Source organism: Euprymna scolopes, chromosome 3 (genome assembly GCF_053919585.1).
Source record: "Euprymna scolopes isolate OS-2025 chromosome 3, ASM5391958v1, whole genome shotgun sequence".
NCBI classification, from domain to species: domain Eukaryota; kingdom Metazoa; phylum Mollusca; class Cephalopoda; order Sepiida; family Sepiolidae; genus Euprymna; species Euprymna scolopes.
Genome location: NC_136484.1, coordinates 139,825,839 through 139,851,498, shown reverse-complemented (window position 1 = coordinate 139,851,498; position 25,660 = coordinate 139,825,839). Strand labels below are relative to the sequence as shown.

General features: G+C 32.4%; 1 protein-coding gene across 1 annotated transcript in view; it reads left to right on the top strand.

The window, feature by feature from the left end:
• LOC145259475 (glutamate receptor ionotropic, NMDA 3A-like) overlaps window positions 1-25,660 on the top strand; it is a 344,884-nt gene that overhangs the window by 299,348 nt on the left and 19,876 nt on the right. The window contains exons 7-8 of the mRNA XM_080117230.1: window positions 5,204-5,323; window positions 13,660-13,736. Coding sequence (XP_079973356.1) covers window positions 5,204-5,323; window positions 13,660-13,736 — 197 coding nt within the window. The remainder of the gene's footprint in view (window positions 1-5,203; window positions 5,324-13,659; window positions 13,737-25,660) is intronic.

The window sequence follows — 25,660 nt, the reverse complement described above, 5'->3', positions numbered from 1 at the left end:
AACAAAAGTTCATACAAAATTTAAGCTAGATTGGCTCAGTAGTTTCCGACGAACAGTGAGAGGAAATGTGATATTGTGGTTACTAATCCGTATTAATCACAAACTTTGCAACGAACAGATACCATAATAGTTTGTTGCACCTTATTATAACAAAGGAACATACACAATTTCAGCCAAATCGGTGCAGTATTTTACCCAAAAAATTAGAGTTAATGTGGTATTGTGGATATTAATCGCTATTAATCTCTATTGACTCTAACTATATATCGAACGGATACCATACTACTTGGTTCGTTGAAACTTACTATAACAACGATCGATGTAAAATTTCATCCAGATCGGCGCAGTAGTTTCCGAGAAAAATTGGAACAAACAGACATATACAACCACCAAGAGAAATATAATATACAAAATAAACGCGTGGCAATTATTTTTTTTATTACTCATATTTGAATAAGTATCCGCTTTTGTTGTTTTCATTTGTTTTAGAGATTTTCATATGAAGTTTTCTGTTTTGTCAATCTTTATTATTTAAAAGGTGTTTTATTAAATGCGTTTATTTGGATACCATTCTATTTTCGAACTGCATTTGCGAATATACCCAATTGTAAGTGATGAGGAAAATCACAAAAGTATTTCAGGCTTTACTTAATAATGATGATAAAATAATGTTTAGAAACGTGCGTACATATGGATAAACATTCTTGTGGACTGACGTTCGTATTTCGATTATAAAATTGAAAAATTTTATTAGTTTAATTAATTAAGACATGAATATTTAAATTTTATTATCGACTGAATTATATGAACAATTTCATTTAAAATCACATATGAAAACTTGCTTGGATTTACCTATGGAAATTATTCGCAATGTATAAAATGTAAGCTCAATTGCATATCATTCTTATGGAGTTGATCTATTATGCAAATTATTTATGATTTTTTAAATATTTCATTTCAATTTTAGAAAGAAATGGTAATAAACTTTGTTACACCTGTTTCGAAATTTTTATTTTAGTTTGGTATAAGGCTGACAGATATATATATATATATATATATATATATATATATATATATATATTATGAGAGAGAGACAGGCCAAGACAAAGAAGATATAAATAAGAAAATAATAGTCATCTTATCTAAATATTTGTTCTGGCGAAAACATAGACACATGAACAAGTAAACATTTCCAGAGAAAATCCAATCATTTCCAAATTCGATTAATAAAACGCTTAATGTAAGCAAAACAGAAATCAGCGACGTTGCTCTTCCTCAATCTTTATTTAGCAGAGAGAGTTACTTAAAAAAAATAATCAAATGCGTATCACATTATGTTTTTATGAAATATTTTTATGGGCTAAATAGATATGATGACTACCTTCTGTCTCGTGAGACGACGGCGTCCTGCATCACATCTGATGCACTATGCGTCTGTTGTGGATATTTAGTTAATTTTGAATTAACAGGCGACAGGGATGGACTTTATCCTCTATCGTCTGCGGCTTCTCTTTTCTCTGATATGGCAAAGCTGGAGTGATCTATCCAGATGTAGGCCTAGACAGGTTATAAGCAGATTTAGGTTTGTCCAGTTATCAGAGTCCCGGTTCGGCTCTGCAGACAGATTCTGATGGAAAGGCAAGTCTACACAGTCGGTGCTAGTGTGGCTACCAGAGTTGCCGGAAAGGTACTGCAGAGCTACATCATCAACCTATCGTAACTCCAAACCGGACTTTTGTTGGGGTGTACTCCCTGGCCAAGAAAATAATTCATTCATTATCAGGATTTGAATCAAAGTTAATTATCTAAAGAAAAATATAAACTTGTAAATAATATTGTATGATACTGGTTTTATCATAAATTAGTTAAATTTAGGATTCCTGTTAAATACACAGTGAGTATTGAAAAGATAAAGGTGCTTTTAAATTGATGCAAAATAAATTAGGTGTTTCGATTATTTTTGTTCAGCACGTGAACCCCACCATTTCTCTCAACTGTTATGAGGACTTTAGTTTTAAAAATTTGTAAAATCCGAGAATAAAACTTTTTGGTTTGTCACTATTGATAAAAACCTTTCTAACGGTTAGGCGAGACGTTGAGATGTATTTAGATACTTACACGAAATATATTTTTCCGTGTACATGGATGGTTTATTAATTTAATCCTTTTAGTTTCGATCCATTTAAAAAATCTATGAGTTTGGTTTTATCAAAGGTATCCTAAATTGATCAGTTACTTAGGTGTTAACTTTGTTTTTTATTTCTTTAATTGTATACTTCATTAAAGATATTCATTTTATAAACCCTTTTTATGAATATAAACATCTTTTAAATAAGGAAAATATAAGCAGAGCACCTTCCTATATAGAATTTATCTTCAAGCAGTCGTTAAGATCGTTTAAGTTCCAATGCATATGTCATGTTTAAAGTAATTATTGATTCCGAAAGAAATTTATGCATGATTTTAGATATTTTTAAAAACATTTTTCAAGAGCACGTACAGTAATATGAAAAGGATATTTCTCTCATACTACTATTGGAAGAGACCAAAATAAGGAGTAAAATTAATGATAAGGGTTCATTTATTTAAGCTGATTTTAATGATCGTATTTATATTTGTTTTGTGCATGCAATAATAAAGTACTTCATATTTCTTGTTTAGCAATGTATATTCATAATAGTAAATGCTTCATTTATGCATAGATTACATTACTTAGAATCTGGATCATAAAAATTGGTATTTTTAAGTATTGATCATACTATGTAATATGGGGTTTATTTTTATTCAAATTTTCACATTTATTCGCTTAAAAAGGTTATGTTTGAAAGTCATTCATTAAAATTGAAATTCTGTTATTAGTTTGTGCTGCGGTTGCTAATATATATGTTAGCAATATTTCTACTATCATTATTTCTATATTTATTATCATAATTCCTATTTCGGATCATTTAATAGTAATAATATCAACATTGTATATCTATAAATCACATTATTTAAACACTGTCGTTTCAATATACGGTTAAGTGTTCTTTTTACTTATTTAGAACTGCTTTAAAGCTTCACCGCTCACTCATTTTCCAACCAAATTTCAAAAAAATTTTACAGTTCATAGGTCACCTTCTCAGCTCTATTTTTAAATAAAAATATTAAATTTTCGTAATTCAAAACAAAAGTTATATTAAAATTACTGGTGTTCAAAAGTTCTCAGAATATATAAGGAACGTGAGAGACGGTTTCTTTTGATTAGCTGTTGGTTACCATAGCAACTTTTTCCACATTGACGTTTTATCTCCAGTTTTCAATGATTTTTTTCGTAAAAGCACGGTATTCTAATATATTATAATATAAATGAGTTACAATTTCTATAATGTATGTATTATCGTATTCTTTTAGTGTTATGAATATTAATTTTAATATATAAATAATTTACAAATAAATATACAGAAAATACAAGACTTTTATTATGTTAATTAATAACAATAATATAGAGAGGTTTGTTTATTTTTTTCTCTGATTATAACGCTAAAGACAGGGATGGATTTTGAGTGTCGTTTATCTTGGTGTCTGTATCTTGCGGAAAAAAAGGAAAAGGTAACCTTTTAATTAAAGTTTTTCTACGTGGTCGACATTCATAAATCATAGCGGGAATGTCGCTCGCATGCCATGTTTCGCTTACGACGTAGCTCGTTAATTCTGTTTCTCTCTTTTTGCTCTCCTTTCTTTTTGTTTATTTATTTAATTACGTCTTTTACTTTACTGTTTCGCCACAATACGAATTCTTTGTAATAATGTTAACTTTTGGGGAAAATCTTTTCATTTAGAAAGAAAGAGGAAGTAAGGAGAAAAGGAGGATGAAATCTGGAGAGAGAAAGAGAAGAGGTAAAAGGTGAAACCAAGAGATTAAAAGAATGAAAGGGAGATAATATTGGAAGATAATTGAGGGTATTTTATTGAAAGTAGACGATTCCATAAATAAATTTTTAACATCATTTTCATGAAATTATTAGGAATCTTCAAATAAAGAATTATTCTGAATCAAAATCAATTAAATAAAATCAATCAATCAGATGAGTATCTTCTTGATCTTTCTGATTTCTAGTCATAATGTTAATCAACTGCTAAAAGAAATTCCAAAGAATTTATTATTAATTTCAATTTTGGAACTGTTTATCAAGATGTGTTCGAATATAAAAAAAATTAATTATATTTTAAACTGAGAAAATATTGGGATAAAAATTAAATTTTGAAAAATGCAATTAACGAATTGACGAAATTCTGGAAAAGGAAAAAACATTGATCAAATATAAAAATTGAAGTGAAAAAAATCATGCTTAATTATTCATACAGCTGATCATTTTCATTTAAATGCTGTGATTTTTTTCTAGTGGGGAGGGGGAAGGTGAACAGATATCAATATATTTTGGAATAAAAAAAGTATTATTTCAAAGCAAAGCCTGGAAAAATCATGGATTACATAGAAAAATGCGAGCATGAAAAGTGATATAGTTAAGATTAAACTTAGAAAATAAAATGACTAGTTATTAAATCTCAAAAAGAAAAAGACAAGACATTCTAGTAAAGATATAATAAATTTATAACTTAAAATATTGCAGCATTAAGAATTTTTAAAACACAATGTAACATTATATAATTAATTCTTAATGCTGTAATATTTAAAGTTATGAATTTAGATTTTTTACTAGAATATCTTGTCTATTTTTCCAGTTTTAACTAGTTCTTTTACTTTTCTAAGTTTGATTTTAAACATATTACTTTTTATGCTCGCATTTTCTATGTAATATATATATATATATATATATATAGATATATATATATATATATATATATCATTGTCATAGTAAACGATATATTTTAACACCACATTTTATACATACAGTTATTATTAAGGGGCAATCACTTTTAGTTTTACAGTAACACATTCGTATTAAATATTATTAGTTAAAACTGCTTTTCATGTTATAACATACAAATATATCCTGTTCTAATGTCAGGGGTGTAGATTCTTATCGTATTTCTTATTTATTCACTTATTGTATTTAAGAGGCTGCAAAAATTTACCCTGTAAATACATGTTTATGTGAAGTTTGTAAACATGAAATAATTTATTGTTGCTCGTCTGTTGCGGCTGTTATGTTTCATATGTTAACATGTTTCAATTAATTGCATTTGTATGATATTTCAGCGGTTTTTCCGTATCCTGAACAGCGATCAATTGGTGTCACCCCAGAGTGCAGCAAGGGAAATTATGCACATCGTGCGCAACCGAGACTTTGCGAAGTTCTTTCAAAAGGACGAAATAAAGGTAACCCTTTTGTCTTTTATATTGACCCCAACATTCATACCGAAAGTGTTTGTGCATACTCGAAAGCCGATAAGATAAAGAACATGGAAATAAAAAATCAGGACACAGCCGAGTATGACAGAAGATTAAGGGTGATTTTCAATAGCACATCAGCAGTCGTAACTGTTTGTATACTTGACTTGAATGAAAATAAATTAAAATGGTTGGACATTAAAATACATAAAACGATTACAATGTATTGGCATTTTGCTAAAAAATAGCTTATGTAGATCGATTCTATCTACCTAGAAAAAAGGTGCTCGAAGCTTAATTCATGTTAAAGCTGCAATAAATAAAGAGGAAGGATATCTAATTAAATATATTTCTAAAAGTAATGAAATTTTTCTTCGTGAAGGCAAAAGAAATAAGATATTAAGAGCTGAAGTAAAAAGAGTCAAATGTTGCAAGAGAGAGAGAGAAAGAGAGAGGGAGTGTGTGAGAGAGAGATAGAGAGAGGGGGGACAATTATTCGGAAAGTAACTATACTGCGTATCCTTTAATAGTACTAAATTTAGAGATAATGACAGCTGGAATTGTTTGGTTATGAGTGATCTTAAAAAATTCTACTGTAAGTACTTTAATGACAGGCAAGGAACAAGTTATTTGTACTGGTTCCATCAAACACTACATCGACAAAATCAAACGTTTGCTGAGAAGTTTTAGAGTGATCATTATATCAGATCTACCTCTGCGTTTAATGTTTAAAAATAATGTGTCCTCTATAGTATCAGAGCTAACGAAATAGTTAATTGTAGGTATAAACTGTTTCATACCATTGAAAATTTTCAGCAAAAACCCAACAGCCAGTTGTGGTTCTCTCTGGAATGTGCTGCTGCCATTGCGCACAAAAATCACTTTTTCCATTACTTCCGACGTAACAGATGTACTTAGACTAACGCCGCTTTCGGGACTTCCAGGAACCACTGTAAAAGAGTAATAAAGAACACGAAAGTTGTATGCTCAGTCCGTAAGTCCAAAGTGGCTAAGCAGCGGCTTGGTTCCCACCAATTTTGGCAAATAGCAAATAGGATCCTGAACAGAAGCGTATGCTCAATCCCAACTATTATCAATGGACCTGGGGTAATCTCGTCAACAGCAGATAAATCCAAACTCTTTGCCAAGAACTTTGCAGCTAATTCTGCCCTATGCGACCAAGGCCGCCAACTCCCCGTATTTCCACTGTGCCAAGCTAATAAAAAAAACCTTGATTCCAGTAAAGCAACTATCCCTGAGGGCATTTCATTTATATTGCTGAAAAATCTTAAACCAGAACTAGCTATCATACTTACGTTATTTTAAGGAGAATTTCTTCCCAACACCCTGGAAAATCTTATTAGTATGCCCTGCATTTAAAAATTCAGGTGATAGGTTATCTCCCTCTCAGTACAGACCAATGAATCTCCTATGTGTCATAAGTAAGTTACTCGAATCTGTGTTTAATAGAGAAGTAAGCAACCACCTCAACAAATCGTATTAGTGATATGCAATATGATTTCATTTCTATTAGATGTGCATACGGTTATATCTCATAGGATTAGTGAATCTCTCAACAGAGGCTTCCTTTCTAGGGCAATTGCTCTTGATATATCAAAGGCCTTTGATAGGGTATGGTATAACGGTCTACTTCACAAGATCTCCAGCTTCGGTATAGTTGGAACTGTCTTTTAATTATTAAATCAGTGCTCTCTGATAGGGTTATAAGAGTTGATGGGCAGAAATCAGAAGCTCATAGTATTAATGCTGGAATCCCTCAGGGGTTCATCCTGGGTCCAAATCTCTTTCTGGTCTACATCAATGATCTTCCAAATCACATCCTTAGATCATTCCTAGACATTTATGCTGATGACACTACCACCTATGGCAGTATATCAAAGGCCATAAATGACCAAGTTCTCTCTGATTCTCTCTCCGATCTTGAGCACGTGATACAATGGGGAAAATGGGTGGTTACTTTTAATGCATCGACAACTAAGCTTCTATCTTTACATCATCAACGCTCTGATCCCCATCTGGTATCAATTGAAATGAATGGGTCTCGTCTTGGTGAGGCTCCATGTTTTGACAATCTTCTGGGATTGACCTTTACTCCTGATATAAAATGGAACATGTACATCAAATCCGTTGCCAAGGTCACAGGAAAATGGTGGGATCCTTCTATAGATCCAGTAGATATCTCATTGCTGATGCAGTTCGTTACCTATATAAGAACCAGGTACATCCAGGGATGGAGTATTATTGCCACATCTGGGCAGAAGCTGCTAGAAGGCCTCATCCTGCCTTGACAACGTTCAACATAAACTTAGTAACCTCGTAGGAGATGCCCTCTTCTCTTACCTGCAACCTTTTCTCACAAAAGAGACATTGCGAGCCTGTCTCTGCTTTATCGTTATTTTGATGACAAATGCTCGTCTGAGCTCTAATCTGTGATCCTTCCTCGCCAAACATTCACGAGAAACACTCGTCTTGCTGAAAACACTATCAATAATTTCTCCCACTCTTTATGTGCGCCTAAACCTAAATGTAGATTCCATAAACAAAACTTCTTCGAACTGCACACCTGTGGAACCGTCTTCCGTTTGTCTGCTTTCCAGCTGACTACAATATGGTTGTCTTCAGGTTCATCGTAAACAAGTTCTTGATGAACCCTTCCTCTTAAGTAATCCAATTTACCAAATTTATACTTCTAACGATTATATGATATTGTCCCTTTGACTACTGTACACTTATCCTCGAGTGGCCTCTGTGCCTTAAGAGTGGTGATTCCTTTGTAAAAAAAAACATGTAAAAGATTGGACAGAATAATGTATAATAACCGAAAGCAGTGGTTTTCTGATGGCAGTCCTCCCATGAAATTTACCTTTGTGAATCTTTCGGCGAACAGATTTTGTTGAGATGACTGTTAAGCTCTGTTGCAATTTTTGGTGCCGTGGCTTTGTACTCTTTCTTCACAATCTTTACATGGGTACTACGATCTCTTTCAGACAGCTTCGGCTTTCGTCTTTTTGTTTAGAAGAAGATGTTTTCCTTATTATTTTCATGGGTTGCCATCACTTTCGAGACAATCTCTCTCCATACTGCTATCATCGCAACTGCTTCCGTTACAATAGCAACTGCCGTACAGGCACCAACAATCTGACTTCTTTGGAAATCTGAAAGATCTGTTATTTTAATTTTTCTTACTAATATGCACTGTCTCAAATAAAAAAAAAGACAACAATAGCCATAAATAAAAATGAAACATTTTGGTAATTTTTTTCAAGGTATTTTCAAATTGATGCAAAATAAGTTTTCATTAATCTGTTTAACCACTGAAGCTCATCGTTTCTCCTAACTGTTATGAAGACTTTAGTTTTAAAGAATAGTAAAAGACGAGAATACATTTTTGAGTCATCACTAGTGATGGGACGATTCAAATATTTTTCCGATTCTGATACAATTACCGATTCCATACTAAATTCCCGATTCTGATACAATTACCGATTCCGATCTAATAATAATGTCTAAATATTTAACTATGGGGTTAGTTATTCCCGATTACTGTAAAAAACGCAATTTGAATATGCAGGTATTTTGTCAAACGTAAAAATACAGTTGTGGAAGGATGATGTATAGATATTAGTTTTACTGGTAGTTTAAAAATCAATAAATATTTATTATTTTATCATTACTACCAGCAATGGAATATATTGATTTCGACAAAATCAAATAAAACAATGAAAAGAATCTTTTGTGGCATCGGAAAATAGGCACAATTTTTTTCCAATTTCGATACCTCCAAAAGTTCCGATTTTTCTGACCCCGATTAATTGTCCCAACACTTATTGTCACTCTTTATAAAGCCTTTGTAACAATTGGACGAAACGTTGAGATGTATTCTTTAGTTGTATTTTGATACTTACTCGAGATGTATGTGTGTGTATGTATCTATGTATATCGATCTGAAATAATCAAACCTAGACAGAGGTTATTTACGTCTTCAACGTAGATATCAACAGGGAAAAGGCAAACAAGAAAACAAATATCATTCGTTGAAGACGTGTTAAAAGATTTTCTTTTCAACATTTATTGACACTTTGCTTGAGAAAAACGATTTGCTTATTGGATCGATAATTTGATTATTAAATTAAACCAATTTGGAAAACATTCAGGTGTCGATTAATATTACATACTGATATAGATATATGCATAAATAGACAAGTAAATAAATATATCGATAGATAAAGTAGCTTGTGATAATATATTTTATATCTACGCTGAAAGATATATGTGCTGACAGATGCGTACAACATGTATATTGTAAAATATTGTATGATTTCCAAAATATACATATTTATGTGATATCTATTGATACTAATGGATGAAACTATTTTGGTGAATAACAATCTAATATCATAAGGAATTTTGATGTTAACGTCTTTGTTTTATATATATATATAAAAATATATATATAGAGAGAGAAAGAGAGATAGATAGATAGATAGATAGATAGATAGATAGATATGTTATTTGTTTTTGTTTTTGCAATACGTTTTGAATGAATTCAATTATTTACGAAAGTGCATTTTTTTTTATCTAAATGCGAATTGGGAATGATTTTCCCTTTAATCAATTTGGTACCCCCATACGGGCAGCGGCATATATATTGTTTTGTAAATATAATTATCCACTGACACGTGTTTCGTCTACGACTCATCAGAGTGGCTGAATCTAGCGAGATATATATATATAGATAGATAGATAGATAGATAGATAGATATGTATTAATTTGTTTGGAGTATTGTAATAATACTTGGGCTGGTAGATTTCTGTCCCATTTGAGGGCTCTTGATAAAGTTCAGAAACATGTATGATCAAATAATCCCTAACTCTTACTTTTTCTCTATGCCTCTCTCTGTTTCAGTATTTTCTATAAATGTTATTATAACATGTCTTCTTCAGAATTGTTTGAGATATTCTCTTCTTCTTTTGTTCTAACTCGTTTGACTCGTTAGTCTAGTAGTTTCCATCAATTCGCTATTTTATACCTTATTGTAATACAGCTTCCTATTCCAGTTTTTCATACCGTATAATACAACTTCCTATTCCAGTTTTTTTATACAGTATAATACAACTTCCTATTCCAGTTTTTTTATACAGTATAATACAGCTTCCTATCCAGTTTTTTCCAAGAATTGCAAGCTTATATAGCTCCTTCCTCTTTACTTTTTTCTTCTACTTTTTCAAGGCATCTCCTGTCTTTTCGATAATCATCTTCTGTTCTTATTAGCTCCTTATATCAAGTGGCTTCCTGCCTTGTGTACAGCAATATAAAAAGTATATCATAATCGCAGAAGATATGTTTCTTTCGGTCATGTCATCTGTCCTGTATTCAAATCACCAGGTGCAAATATATCGTAAAGTAAATCAATTTCTCTGCACCAATAGTAAAGAATATAATCATAGCACAATATAATTTAATTCCAATTACACAATTCGGTGCCATGGTGAGACAACACAAAACAAGGGAGAGAAAATAAAGTATTGCCCATCCATATTTTCTAACAGTAAACGATCATTTCATCTGTAGAGAACATAAATCCATGTGGTAGTAACAAGTGGTAAGACATATAAGCGATAAACATCCCGGTAAGTCTAATATATAAAAAGCTATATGTCTGTCTGTCTGTCTCCATATTTTCAAACTCTATCTCTTCTAAAACTAAAAGTTGCAGACCGTCGCTAGGGGCCTCAAATGATCGAATTTTTATGGGCCGTTCTTTTATGGGTCTTTAGCCGATTAAAATAGATTTTGAGGGGTCAAAAATGGATAAAAAGTGAAAAAAAATCCTTACACATTTTGTACATTTATCTTAGTTAATTCTTCATCTTAATGAGTTCATGTGTGTCACGTTGGTAGAGTGATAACGTCACCAGCTTTGAATGCTACAGTTTTGCTTTCGGTTTCGATTCTAGCTGATGCCACCAAAATACTTTTTATTTACTTTGAAATCACTACTCTACAATAATATATGCGAAATCTGGACAAATTAAAATATCATATTTAAGCGTATTTTACGACCGTGCAAAGTCGGGCGCCCACCCCTCCGCTAGTAGATGATATAAAGAAAAAATATCAGATTTGTGCAAAACTTATAGCTGGTTTATAGAATGAAACATTTTAAAACCATGTTTATTTTTTTATGCATATTGTTATTGCTTGAATATATCATCATGCTTAAATATGTTATGATTAATTTATATTTTATTTCAGTTTATTAAAGCATCATTCATAATTTTCTGTAATATTTTCACCCATTTTAACCCGAAAATGTCCTTATATAGTTAACAGAAAGTGAGTTATCTTCCATCATGATAATGCTCGTCCTCACACAACACTACTAACCAAAGATCTATGACAATTTGGTTGGGAATTTTTGCTCCATCCTGCATATTCTCCAAAACTAGCTCCCTCGGATTATCACTTATTTCAAGTATCACACAATTATTTAGATGGCCTTAGGTTAATATTACGAGAAGAGATTTAGCATGAATTAGATTCATAGCTCGCACCAAAACCTAAAGAATTTTAGAAGCATGGCATTTATAAACTCGTTGACAGATGAAATCAAGTTATTTAGAGCAAATATCTTTATTGTTATTAATAAGAATTTTCAAAACCACACATTTGTTTTATTTTCAAGATGACATTTTAAACCGTAAAAAACTTGCTGATGCCCCTAAAAAAATAAAAGATTATCAAATACATTATCAAATGTTAATTTTGTTTTAACAGCGTAAACTTTAAATAATATGCTGCTAATGAAATCATTAATAAAATTCACAATCCTTTCTACAATGAAACCATATTTAGCATAAATAAAATTATGTCTGTGCTTGATTTGTCCACCAAGATTCAGACATTGTTGTCCAACAAGCTTTGTCTTACTGGTATTCAGTGATATGTTGATCAATACTGAACGCTATTTAGGGTGAGTTCTAGGAAGGCCACCTTTCAAGATTTTACCTTCTCGCCTTTTGCGAAGGGATTAGTTTATTACTAATCGCATGAGACGCCCCTACTAGAGAATGCCGAAGGGTCTGTACAGACACTTTTTGTTTGAGTACTGGTTATAAATCCCACATTCCGACTTCTGAATCATCGTGAGATGGGAATAAATATTTAGAGTTTTTAAGTATTTCAATTTTTCCTACGAGCAGACCTCGGAGTAGATTACGGTGATTTTAACAGACTGGGGAAACTTCTCGCATTTCACATGTCTCGTTAGAATAGCCGTGGAGACACTTTGGTGATCGTTTCATCGATGGGAGCTGTGATCTTGAACGGGAGTCACACTCAACAGACTATTTTTATCGATGTGGTTAGATTAATGATAATCTCTATTTAAAAAAAATACTATGGAACGGAAGAGGGTAGTCACAGCAAAAATCAGAACTATGCTAATAAAGAAGAGCATCAGTACTATTCACAATCTTGCAGATTTTGTGCCTATTGTTAAATACCGATAAACAAAGAATGTTGGGCATTCATGACTAAAAGTTGGTGGATAAGTCAAGTATAAACTGAATTTGATTTTTACTATTATTAGATTGCAAAAAGGATTATTAATTTTATTAAAGATTCCCTCGGTAACATTTGGAAGAATACGACTTTATAATAAAAATGAATCCTATGAATCAGATTCGAACCAATGTGTAAATCTATCAAGTTTAAACTGATAATTTACAGTTATGTGTTTTACAGAGATAAATACTTACTGTATTCCTAGGAAAACTACCTAAAAAGACATTACATATGTGGAGTGTTGTTCGTATATGATGGAAGCCTACGCCCTCTTAGTCATTTGTAATCTTTTATATACTATTAATTTTAAACAAAAAGTTTTCTTATGCGTTTTTGAATTCAAGTTGAACGCACATTTGATGATGATTTTTTTTCCGAAATATTATGTTGCACGGAACTATTAACATTATAATATAATGCAAGAATAAAAAACAAAAATGTTGTATCAATAGAAGATGTAAACAGCAAAGGTCATTCCCCTGTTATATGTCTCAAACAATGCTTCTGTTTTTGCCTATCGATTATACTTCATATTTCATTGCCTTCTATAAACTTCTATATACAAACTAAACAATGTTTCAAGCAAACTTAAGCTAAAACGTTATTTTTTTTAATGTCTGGTTTTACGTAAAAATATTCGAACGTAGGGGATAACTCATTCTGATCTATAACTCTAACCATACATATGTAGTTTATTTTTTAAATTCTTTGTCCATTTTGTATTTCTTTTTCACAGATAACTCGGGCACTACGGCGCAACCCTCCTCCTCCGCGTGCTCCAAACATCTATGATCTGGCAACAACAATGATCAGGTATGAAAAAACGCGTATTATATATAACTCGTAGGAAGAGATGTCTTCATTATGCTGATGACATCATATTACTATATTTTATTTACTGTGTCCTTCCACTGTTTCGTTCTTTAATATAGTCGGAGGAAACTTAAATCCAGGAAAACTCTCTAAATTACTGTCGGATATACGTATCTCTAGTTCCAAGGTAAGTCTCTCCTTATAGGTATCTTAGAAGGACGCATATTGGTTCAGCACATTGAGAAGCATGTAGAGATTCGAAACCACTTCCATAGTCTTCCTCAAACAGTTTTAATATATGATTTCAATTTCATAGTAAGTTGATAAGTTTGAAATTCCAACATTTAATTTAGAAAAGTCACTTAGTAATTCAGCATCACATCTATTGTTTTAATGTTCCTTTCCTTTTGGATAACGGCTGAGTACGTTTATTAGTATAGATTTTAGCACAGGTGAAAGAATCGGATGAAAGTGACCTTGTTGTGTATACTGAAACTTGTCATTAGTGGGGGAGTTGACAGGCAGGGTCAGAGGAGGGCAAGGTTGGCAAAGATATTTGCATAAAATCCTACGGATGTGACTTAACGAGAGACGAAAGAGAAAAACGATTAGATGTGTAAAAACTGACCGATCACTGACAAAATAGCAAAAGATATTGAAAGAGTGTACTAAGAATAACCTTCTTCTAATGAGAGAGTTAATAGATGGATTCAGACGAGGGAAATGCTGAAAACAATATACGGGAGAATGGTGGATATAACGTTAAGTCGGATGAAAGCAAGAAAGGACAGAGATTTAAAGTCAATCACCAGTTTGAAAGTTCAAGGCAAGCGATCGCCGACAAAATGTCGTAATGGCGACAAGATGGTTGAGAATCACACGCGGTGGTAGATGTTTATCTATTTGACTATCAGTTTATCAATCTATCCATCTGTTTCGCTAATAGTTACTTAAGTTTAAATAACTATGTAAAATTTACACTTCTTTATGTAAGAGAGTAACTGTAGAGTGTAAATTTCACTTGCAATTTCTTAATATTTTTCTCTCAATGAACTTCCATTTTGTAAATCCGTCTTATATTGATTATTATTCTTCGCAACTAAGTTATTTGAACTGCGAAAAACGATAAACATGAATCCTGATCACGGACGACACGACAAAGAAGCTAACAGTGTAAATACGCAGCAGCGACAAGAAAATATACGAAACGAATTTGAGAGAACAAGCCACAATTCTGAAAAGAACAAATGGAAACAACAAATCATTAATCGCCTGAACTGTTCCCTGAATATTGTCATACATAAGGATCATATATATATATATATATATATATATATATATATATATATATATATATATATATATATATAAATGCGCGTGTGTGTGTGTGTGTGTGTGTTAAGCTACCACGTTATAACTAACAAACTCTGATACAGTTACTCATTTTCAAAATATGTGTTTCAAGTAACAACTTGCGTACAAACTTGTTTGATAAATGGTTCTTGCTGATGAGATGCCCTCTTGTGCAAAACTACAATAAATCAACTATTATGTAATTATGTGTCAACATTGAAGCCAACACAATTGTACGCAAGTTGCTACTAATAAAAGACAAATATTTTGAAAATGAGTAACTGTATCAATGTCTGTTCCTTATAACGTGGTACTTTTAGTAGTATTTATAACCTTAGTATTGTACTATAATGCTATCTAATGTAAAGCATTCTGTTACTTATTTATATGTTACTATTACCCTAAGTAGTTAAATTACACACACACACACATACACATATATATAGGTACTTTGGACAATGTCAAAACATTGTTAATTCACTGCTCACATAGCAGCAGCGGTTAGAAAGCTCCGACTGTCGTTTGGGCGATTGGGTTTCGATCCTGGCTTGAGGAGTTGCTTGTCTAGCAGCACTGATGAGCTGCGAAACAGTACTGTGTGTGGATGACGATAATTCTCCCTACCTTAGGTTGAGCATTTGGGAAGTGATATACAAATTACCATTAGCGTATGAAGTGATACTCTTTGTGTAAACAAATTGAGCTTAGGTACTTTGGACAACGGGTTTGGATCCTGGCATGAGGTAGTTGCTTGTCAACTACCTCAAGCCAGGAAAGAAATGAAAGTGAAACAACGAAACACACTGTATATGGATGACTATATCTATCTATCTATCTATCTATCTATATATATATATATATATATATATATATATATATATATATATATATATATATATATATACATTGGGTCGCAACAATTTCATTAATAATTCTACATTGATTTCATTTCAAAATGCTTCTTCTGGTACAACTAAAAATCATAATCATCGTTACTTAAATGCTATGCTCATCATCCATATGGAAGAAAAAATACTTGTTATTTTGCCAGTAAATTTCCGTACGTGTTCGAGATGTGTACAAGTAATATATGAACTAGAAACTAATACTATTAAACATAAAGTGTGAAGGTCAGAGAAATACACGGGGAAGTGCTAAGTGAGAAAAGAATTACTTGTTTAGTTAATTACAATGACGACAAATTACAACAACTAAAACATAACTCTATCCCAGAATTAATGTATATTCTAGCAGTTATTTTGTGTGATTATACTGTACATGAAAAAAAATCAAATTGAAACAACCATTGATTAACTAAACGTCAATATAATATATAAGTGTACGCATATGTGTGTGTCCAAGCAATGAAAACACAAAAAGGCCATTTTACCTGTCTGCCAATATTCTTACGTGCATATATTTAGTAGTATCAAAATTAATGCATATTAAATACACGGATTTTTCTTAGCGTTTCGTGGGTTTAGCGTCCGGAAATGAAACATGGACGTCTTTGATTAGCTTACTTATTATAGATATAATTCATAATACTAAGCTTTACTAACGCATCAAGTACTGTTGACATAATTACTGAAAATCTATACATATGTTAAATCAACTTATATATATTAGTGTTGGGAGTATTAATCGGAATCGCATCGGGAATCGGAAAAATCGGTGCATTTTGGAGTATCGGAATCGGTATCGGAATCGGAAAGATTTGAGCCTATTTTCCGATGCCAAAACTGATTCAATTTGATTATCTTTTTATTTGATTTTGGTTTAAAAAATATTTTCCACTGCTTGTCGTAATAATAAAATAGTAAATATTTATTGATTTAAATATCGAGTTAGTCTAAAATCTCTATATCACCGCCTCACAAGTGTGTTTTTACGTTTAAGAAAATATAGGCACACTAGCAGTTCAGCCCGGCGTTGCTCGGGCCCTATGTTAATAATTTTATATGTATATGTATATATATATATATATATATATATATATATATATATATATATATTAATTAATAAGTTAATAATTTTATGCGAATATATATATATATATATATATATATATATATATATATATATATATATATATATTATAAGTTAGTACCTATGTACAGGTAACCTACATTTCAAATTTCTAGTGTTTAGACCAAAATTGGCGAAGGAGTTTGGTAAAGTTTTCAAAGCTCAAATCGTTGAACTTTGACCCATGGACAGTCAAATTTCTGGCCAAAAATCGATTAAAAAAATTCCCCCAAATCTCAATAACGCTTTTATCAAATCTCGAGTCTTTAGACTAGAAATTGAAAGAGTAGTTTGCTAGGGAAATGTACACACACAGACAATATTTCTTTAATAGATATAATAGATTAATCACTATTAATATAAAACCCAAAATTAATTGCTACTAATTTACTATTATTTTTAAATCCAAACTTATTTACTATTAATTCACTAATAATGTCAACCCAAAATTATTTGTTATTAATGTACCATTGCTCTCAACTTCAAACCTATTTACTATTAAATCACTATTAATGTCAACCCCACAATTATTTGCTACTAATTTACTATTTTCTCAACTCGAAATATTTTTACCAGTAATTCACTATTAATCTCAAACCCAACATTATTTGCTATTAATTCACTATTGTTCTCAACTGCAAACTTATTTACGAATAATTCACCGTTAATCTAAAACCCAACATTATTTGCTACAAATTTACTATTACTCTCAACTCAAAACATATTTACTATTAATTCACTATTAATCTCAAACCAAAATTATTTGTACTAATTTACTATTGTTCTCAACTACAAAACTTATTTACTATTAATCTCAATTACTATTTACTATTAATCTCAAACTCAAAAGTATTTGCTACTAATTTACCATTGTTCTTAACTCCAAACTTATTTACTCTTAATTCACTATTAATCTCAAACCCAAAATTATTTGCTATTAATTTACTATTACTCTCAACACAAAGCTTATTTACTACTTACATTTCTGCCCGGCTTTGCTCGGGCCCTATATACTGTTCATAACTTGCTCTGCGTGTGAATACGCTTTATGTAAAATTTCAAATGTTTAGACCAGAGTTTGTCTGAGTTATTATTTTTTTATACACGGTGGTCGCCACTTATCAAGGCCCGGAAGCAACTCAGGGATAAAGGTTATTGCAAGTACAGTACGCTAGTGTGGAGATTTGATGAAGTGTTTACTTAAGGGGGCGGTTCATTAGGAATTTGTTAACGTTGGACTTGAAGACATCCAAGTTGTAGTCAGGTGGGAAGCAGGCAGATGGAACAGAGTTCCACAGGCGTGAAGTTCTAAGAAAGAAGCTTTGTTCATGGAATCCACGTTTTGATTTAGGCACAGATAAAGAGTGGGGGAAATTTTTCACAGTGGATTCAGCTAGACGGGTGTTTTTCGTGAAAGATTGGCGAGGTGGGACCAGAGATTGGAGTTCAGACGAGCACCTGCCATGAAAATAACGATAAAACAAGGATAGGCTCGCAACGTCTCTTCTGTGGGAGAGAGGTTGCAGGGTAGAGAAAAGGGCATCCCCCACTAAGCCACGAAGTCTATTTTGTACTCTGTCAAGGCAGGATAGGCTGTTTTTAGCAGCTCCTGCCCAGATATGGCAGCAGTATTCCATCCTTGGACGTACTTGGCTTTTATATAGATAGAGAATTGCATCAGTAATGAGATATCTTCTGGAGCGGTAGAAGGATCCCACCATCTTTCCAGCGACCTTGGCAACAGACTTAATGTACGTGTTCCATTTCAGATCAGGAGTAAAGGACAAACCCAGAAGCTTGTCAAAATACGGTGCTTCTCCTAGACGAGAGCTATCCATTTCAATTGATGCCAGATGGGGATCAGAGCGTTGATGATGTAAAGATAGGAGTTTGGTTTTAGATGCATTAAAGGTAACCAGCCACGACTTCCCCCACTTAACCACGCGCTCGAGATCAGAGGAGAGAGAATCAGAGCGAATTTTGTCATTTACAGCCTTTGATGTGTTGCCGTAGATGGTCGTGTCATCAGCATAGATGTCAACGAATGATTTTAGTCTGTCTTTAGGGAGGTCATTGATGTAGATCAGGAAGAGAGTTGGACTCAAGATTGACCCTTGAGGGACTCCAGCATTAATACTGCAGGCCTCTGATTTTTGTCCATCGACCACTACTCTTATGAGCCTATTGGAGAGAAATGATTTAATGATTGAGAAAACATTTCCAGTTATACCGTAGCAGGAAATCTTGTGAAGTAGGCCCTTATGCCATACTTTGTCGAAGGCCTTTGATATGTCAAGAGCAATTGCCCTAGAAAGGAAGCCTTTGTCAAGAGATTCATTAATCCTGTGAGATATAACCGTTAGCACATCTGCGGTAGATCTAGCAGAACGGAAACCATATTGTGTGTCACTAAAAAGATTGTTTCTGCTGAGGTGGTTTACTATTTCTCTATTTAATATGGATTCCAGCAACTTACTCATAATACACAGGAGGCTTATTGGTCTGTACTGAGAGGGAGATGACTTATCACCTGAATTCTTAAGGGCATACTGATGAGGTTTTCCAGGGAGTCGGAAAGCTCTTCTCCTTAAGGCAGCGCTTAAACAGTTTCGTAAGTATGGGAGCAAGTTCTGGTTGAAGCTTTTTTAACACTATAATTAGGATGCTGTCAGGGCTAGTTGCTTTACTGGAATCAAGGTTCTTGATTAGCTTGGCGACCTCATGCACAGATATTTGTATGTTACCTAGCGTGTTCTGTGTTATAGGATGAATGAATTATTTCGTAGAAACCGCAAAAGTCATTTTTTTAACTTTAACCCCAATTTTGACCCCTTAATATTTATTGTTTGGGCTCAAATCAAATTATCAAATTAGATCTATGTCTAAGGAACCTATATTGAAAATTAAAGTGTTTAGATCCAAAATTGACGGGGGAGTTTGGTAGAGTTTTCAAGGGTCAAATCGTTGAATTTTGACCCCTTGACAGCCAAATCTGCCGAAAACTGATTGAAACGATTTTCCTAAATCTCAGTACCAATTATGTCAAATCTCGAGTCTGTACACCAAAAATTGACAGAGTTATTTTGTAGGAAAATGTACACAGACAGACAGGCACAAAGACAGACAGACATTTTCACTTTTATAAAATATAGACTTATTTATGATGCGTACAGTAATCGGGAAAAATACACTTTTATAGTTAATTATTTAGATATTTATAAAGAATCGGAATCGGTAATTCTATCGGAATCGGGAATTTAGTACGGAATCGTAATTGTATCGGAATCGGGGAAAATATTGGAATCATTCCATCACTAATATATATATATATATATATATATATATATATATATATATATATATATATATAAACAACTGCAAGTTTACAAACTGATTAATAAACTTAAAACAAGAATAAATTTTTATATTGATATTCATATAATAATCCTCAATATTCAAAATAGAGCACAAATATAAAGAATTCAGTATAAACTCTGCAAATTAGAAACTAAAACAATTTATTATTCGACAAAGAATGCAAAACGTTTTAAAATTTAAAAATGTAAAAGAAAATTTTCCTTAGTTCATGCAGTTTCAAAGAATGGTCTCACCTTCGGAGGAAATTTGTTAGCAGGATGATAGTAATAGACAAGCTATGAGTATTGCTATTTAGCACATAAACTGAAAACTATATATTATGCAAGAAATCATATTTGCATTAAATTCGATGATCATGAAAATATATATGAGTTATAATGATATTCCAAATAAAGTCCAGACTCAATGAAGAAAAATGCAACAAGCTGATTGGTCAGATGCAGAGATGCACATGAAATAACCCAATAGAAATAGTAATGATCCAAGTTCTTTGGCGGAAAATGTAGTTAAGATTCAAAAGTGAAAATGGCATCTTAAAATGTAGTAGAAGAGTTTTCGCTGTGATAAATCGCTGTTAAAGGCTTTCTGGTGAGAAAAAATCTCCCATATCCTTCCATTGGTCGGCGAAGATAAACTGAATTTAAAATGCTAAAAGTTACAGTCAGAAAAATAACGGCATACATACAGGCCAGACTATTTTTATGACAAACCAGAATTAGTCGCTAGGCTTCAAATGTCAACGTGCCATCTAATTGGAACAGGAAAGAAATTAGACTAATATATAAATAAATATATGTATGCGAAAGAAGAATTATATGCCATATGTCGCAAAGATTTCAATGTTATATATATATATATATATATATATATATATATATATATATATATATATGAGCAGAAACAGACTATACATAAATAAAGTGTTATACAAATATCCACTCAAACGTGCACGAATCCACACGTATATATATATATGGATACACAAACAAATTGCAAGCATATATACACACATGTACACATATTGAAATATATTTAAAATTAGAAATGAATATGAATTTAATTTATAATAAATATAAAATAAAATTTAAATAAATTTAATTTTAAATAAATTTTAACTAATATACAATTAAATTAAAAATGAATTTAAAATATAGTATACTGAAAATAAAAATCTAATATTAGAAATTAAATTTAATTTAATTTAAGCTATAATAAAATACATAAAGTTGAAATTTTAACATGTAAAATTTTAAAAAAACATTTTTAATTTCACCTAAAAGTTTAATTGAAATTTAAATTCAAAATAATAGAATTATGGAAAAAGAATCAATCAATAAATACATAGAAGAATCTGGATATATTAAGGAATTCAAATTTTAAATATGCTAAGTAAACAAAACGAATTACGCTAACTTTAAATAAAATATAATTCTTATGAGAGATTTTTTTACATAGGCATCCCCACTTATCAAGGTCAAGAGGCCACTCGAGGATAAGGGTTAAAGAGTGTACAGCAGAAAATGGACAATATAGTAATCGTTAGTAAATGGAAATTCGGTAAATTTGTTAACAAGTGGAACGGCTAATCAAGAACTTGTTTACGTCAGACAAAGACAACCATATTGTAGTCAGCTGGAAAAAAGGAAAATGGAAGACAATTCCACAGGCATGCAGTTCTAAGAAAGAAGCTTTGTTCATGGAATCTACGTTTAGGTTTAGGCACAGATAAAGAGTGGGGAAATTATTGATAATGTTTTCAGCTAAACGAGTGTTTCTTGTGAAAGTTTGGCGAGGGGGGACCATAGACTAAAGCTCAGGCAAACACTTTCCATGAAAATAACGATAAAGCAGAGACAAACTCGCAACATCTCTTCTGTGAGATAGAGGTTGCAGCGAAGAGAAAAGGACATCTCCCACCAGGCCACGAAGTCTATTTTGAACTCTATCAAGGCAGGTCAAGTCCTTTCTAGCAGCTCCTGCCAAGACGTGGCAACAGTATTCCATCCTTGGACGTACCTGGCTCGTATATAGATAGAGAATTGCATCAGCAGTGAGATATCTACTGGATCGATAGAAGGATCCGACCGTTTTTTCAGCGGCCTTGGCAACAGATTTGATATACGAGTTCCATTTAAGATCAGGAGTAAAGGTCAAGCCCAGAAGCTTGGTTCACAATTAAAATCTGAAGCGGAAAAATAGTGTAATTTTCGCTTAACATATTCAAATTGAAAATAATTGTAATAAGAAACTATATACACATTTAATAATCAAATTATAATCATTTTTGTGCGGTATTTAATAGTGAAAGTTTAAAATCATTTGGGGTTGTATACTGACCTTACTGAGAGATGTTTAGTGGATTAGAGTCTATTTTCATTGCTAAAAGGAGGGTATCAATTGCAAGGGTTCTAGGTGAGCATTAAACTAGAAAAGGCATGGGCTTTTTCTATAGAAATATGTAAACTTTAAATTATCGAAAATTCGAAAGGAAAAATATAGATTGATGATTCTAAAATTATCTAAAGTCAGAGGAAATAATTTTTTTATGTAGTTTATTTTTGACTAAGTAATATCGAACTGGTTGGATTTTAATTTTTCCGTGCATTTTCACTTCTTGAATTAATTATATTTTTAATAAATTGCTGCAATTTCTAATTTACAAAGTTTATGCTGAATTCTTTATATATGTGTGTGTGTGTGTGTGTGTGTGTGTGTGCCTGTTTGTTCATTGTGTAAACAATTGGAGCTTTCAGGCAATTGACAATGTTTATTGGCTGCCGAGTGTCGGTCTTGGCTTAAAGAACTTGCTGGTCTAGTAACACTGAAGATCTGTTCGCAGCAGACAAATGCCAACTATAGCTGTTTATTTCTGTGCCTCTCTATGCCATTATCACAGGAATCTCTATATAAAAAAATATTTAAATAACAACGGCGTATTACGCTGTACTGTAATCACAAAAATGACAAAGGGTTGGTTTATAAAATCAATCGGTTTTATTTTGACAGTCGGTGTGTGACTGAGAGCGAGATAGGAGATAATGGTGTCACTCAAAATGCAGTCTCGGTCCCTAAACAACGACTGCAATTTAGTCCATAGTCGTCTTTTATAAGCAAGCAGTGAGCTTTTGTCAATTCAAGAAAATACAATTAACTTTTTATTATTGTTGCTTTGGTTTGCAGTGACCTTCCAATTCATAAAAATGTAAATCTTTTTAGTTGATGTGGTTTTACTGTGATCTTTCTGTTTTTCGACAATTGATTCGATTGTATCACTTGAGTTCAATAACTAGGAAGATTTATCCTCATTGTTTCCTTGTCACATCCTATCCTCACTATCTAAGATATGTTGTAGATCATCAAATCTACACTCTACTGCAGAATAGTTTTATATAAAAGCACCAATTGTTAATGGCTATTAAAAGTGTTGCATGTCTTTGCGTATAACTGTAAAATGTTAATCATATTGGCAACCGTCGATGTGATAGACACACAAAATTACTGCGTGCCTTTTTTTAATATAATAACAAAACATTGAATATCGCTGAAATTCAAAGTCCATCCATATTTCTAATCGCTTCTTGTGCTGATTGGAAAACAGGGAAAGAAAAATCACAGTTCAAGACAAGTGAAAGTGTCGACGAAATCATTTTCCGATTACTTTTGCGCTCGGTTTGTAAAAGTATAATTAAGAACGTTGCTGATGCATTGTTATGACATTGTTGTCTGGATGTGTTGGCGCGCTTCGACAAAAAAAAAGACGGTAAATTACCATGTAGTAGAAAATAACGTGCATATTCGAATTGGCAAAGATGCTGTCTATTTGTTGAGCAATTAGACACCAACGGTTATTTTTGTAATGGCTTCCACCTTTTGTTTGCTTTCTATCGGATGTTATACAGACGAAACAAAATTATGCCCATTTGATGGAAATGGTGAATTAGAATCTTAATATAGTAATGAGGGGGAAAAACGTCTGTTAATTGTAACGCTTCTAAAACCAAGATCTCTCTTTTCACCACTAACGCTCAGACCCTCTCTTCTTCCGTCCAGCTGAATTGTATTCTCCTCGATTAAGTCCTCTTCTTGTATAAACTTTTAAGGCTTTGATCTCATACCTCACTTATGATATAATCGTTCACATGTATAAGAACGAGACACGTCATAGGATGGTGTATTGAAGTCATGTCTTAGGACGTGCCGCTCAGAGCACTTTTTTTTGTTCAAAATACAATGGAGGATAATATCTTCTTGTCCCTGCAGTTCCTTTCAAGATGTTGCTCACTCGTTATATTCATGGTAGTGCTTAACTGAGATCCAATCCCTGGTCTCCTTGTAAAACATTCATAATAACAACTTGTCCAGCTACAAACACAGCACAGAACTTTCTCCTCCTTTCTCTCTCTTTCCCTCTGTCTTTCTCTCTCCCTCCCTCACTCTCTTTATCTCAATACTAAAAACAAAACAGAACTTCCATTAACAAAGTGTCTTTTCTAGAAAACCCCACATCTAAAACAAGATATTCTACACATGAAAACTAAAAGCTAGCAATTATTGAAATCAATTTCGATACCCGATTGATACTACAAACAAACATACAGTTCCCGCCAAAAATCTCATTAAAATTTAAATATAAATTTTCTTTAATAAATACTCATCTCTAAACAAAATAGTGATATAAATCAATCGAATAAATGTCACGGTGACATTTATTCGATTGATTTCTGTCAGTATTTTGTTTTATTTTCGAGTTTGGGACGATTATCAAGACGCTAACGATGACAGCGTCATTGCTGTTATCTTTTATTTTCTGCCTAGTGTTTCAAATTTTATAAACGCTTTAAAATAAGTTCAAACACCAAGAACTGATGCATGTATGAAGAAGAGTAACCTATCTTGCCATAGGTAAATTTCATTTTTTATATTTTTGGGGGCCACTTTTGTCGTTTCTTGTCTATTGGCCTTCGGGACAAGATCAAAGTGTAGTATCTGTTCTTCAGGTGCTGCACTTCTATTTCTTGTTCTCTTTCGGTGGAGGAGAAATCCTTCACGACTGAGACAATTTTTATTTTTGTACATTTTCTCCACGTTAAAAAACGACCCTAGTGTCTAACTCTGTCCCGTGGGGAGGCATAGTAAATAGGTACAATCACAAATGCATTACTTGA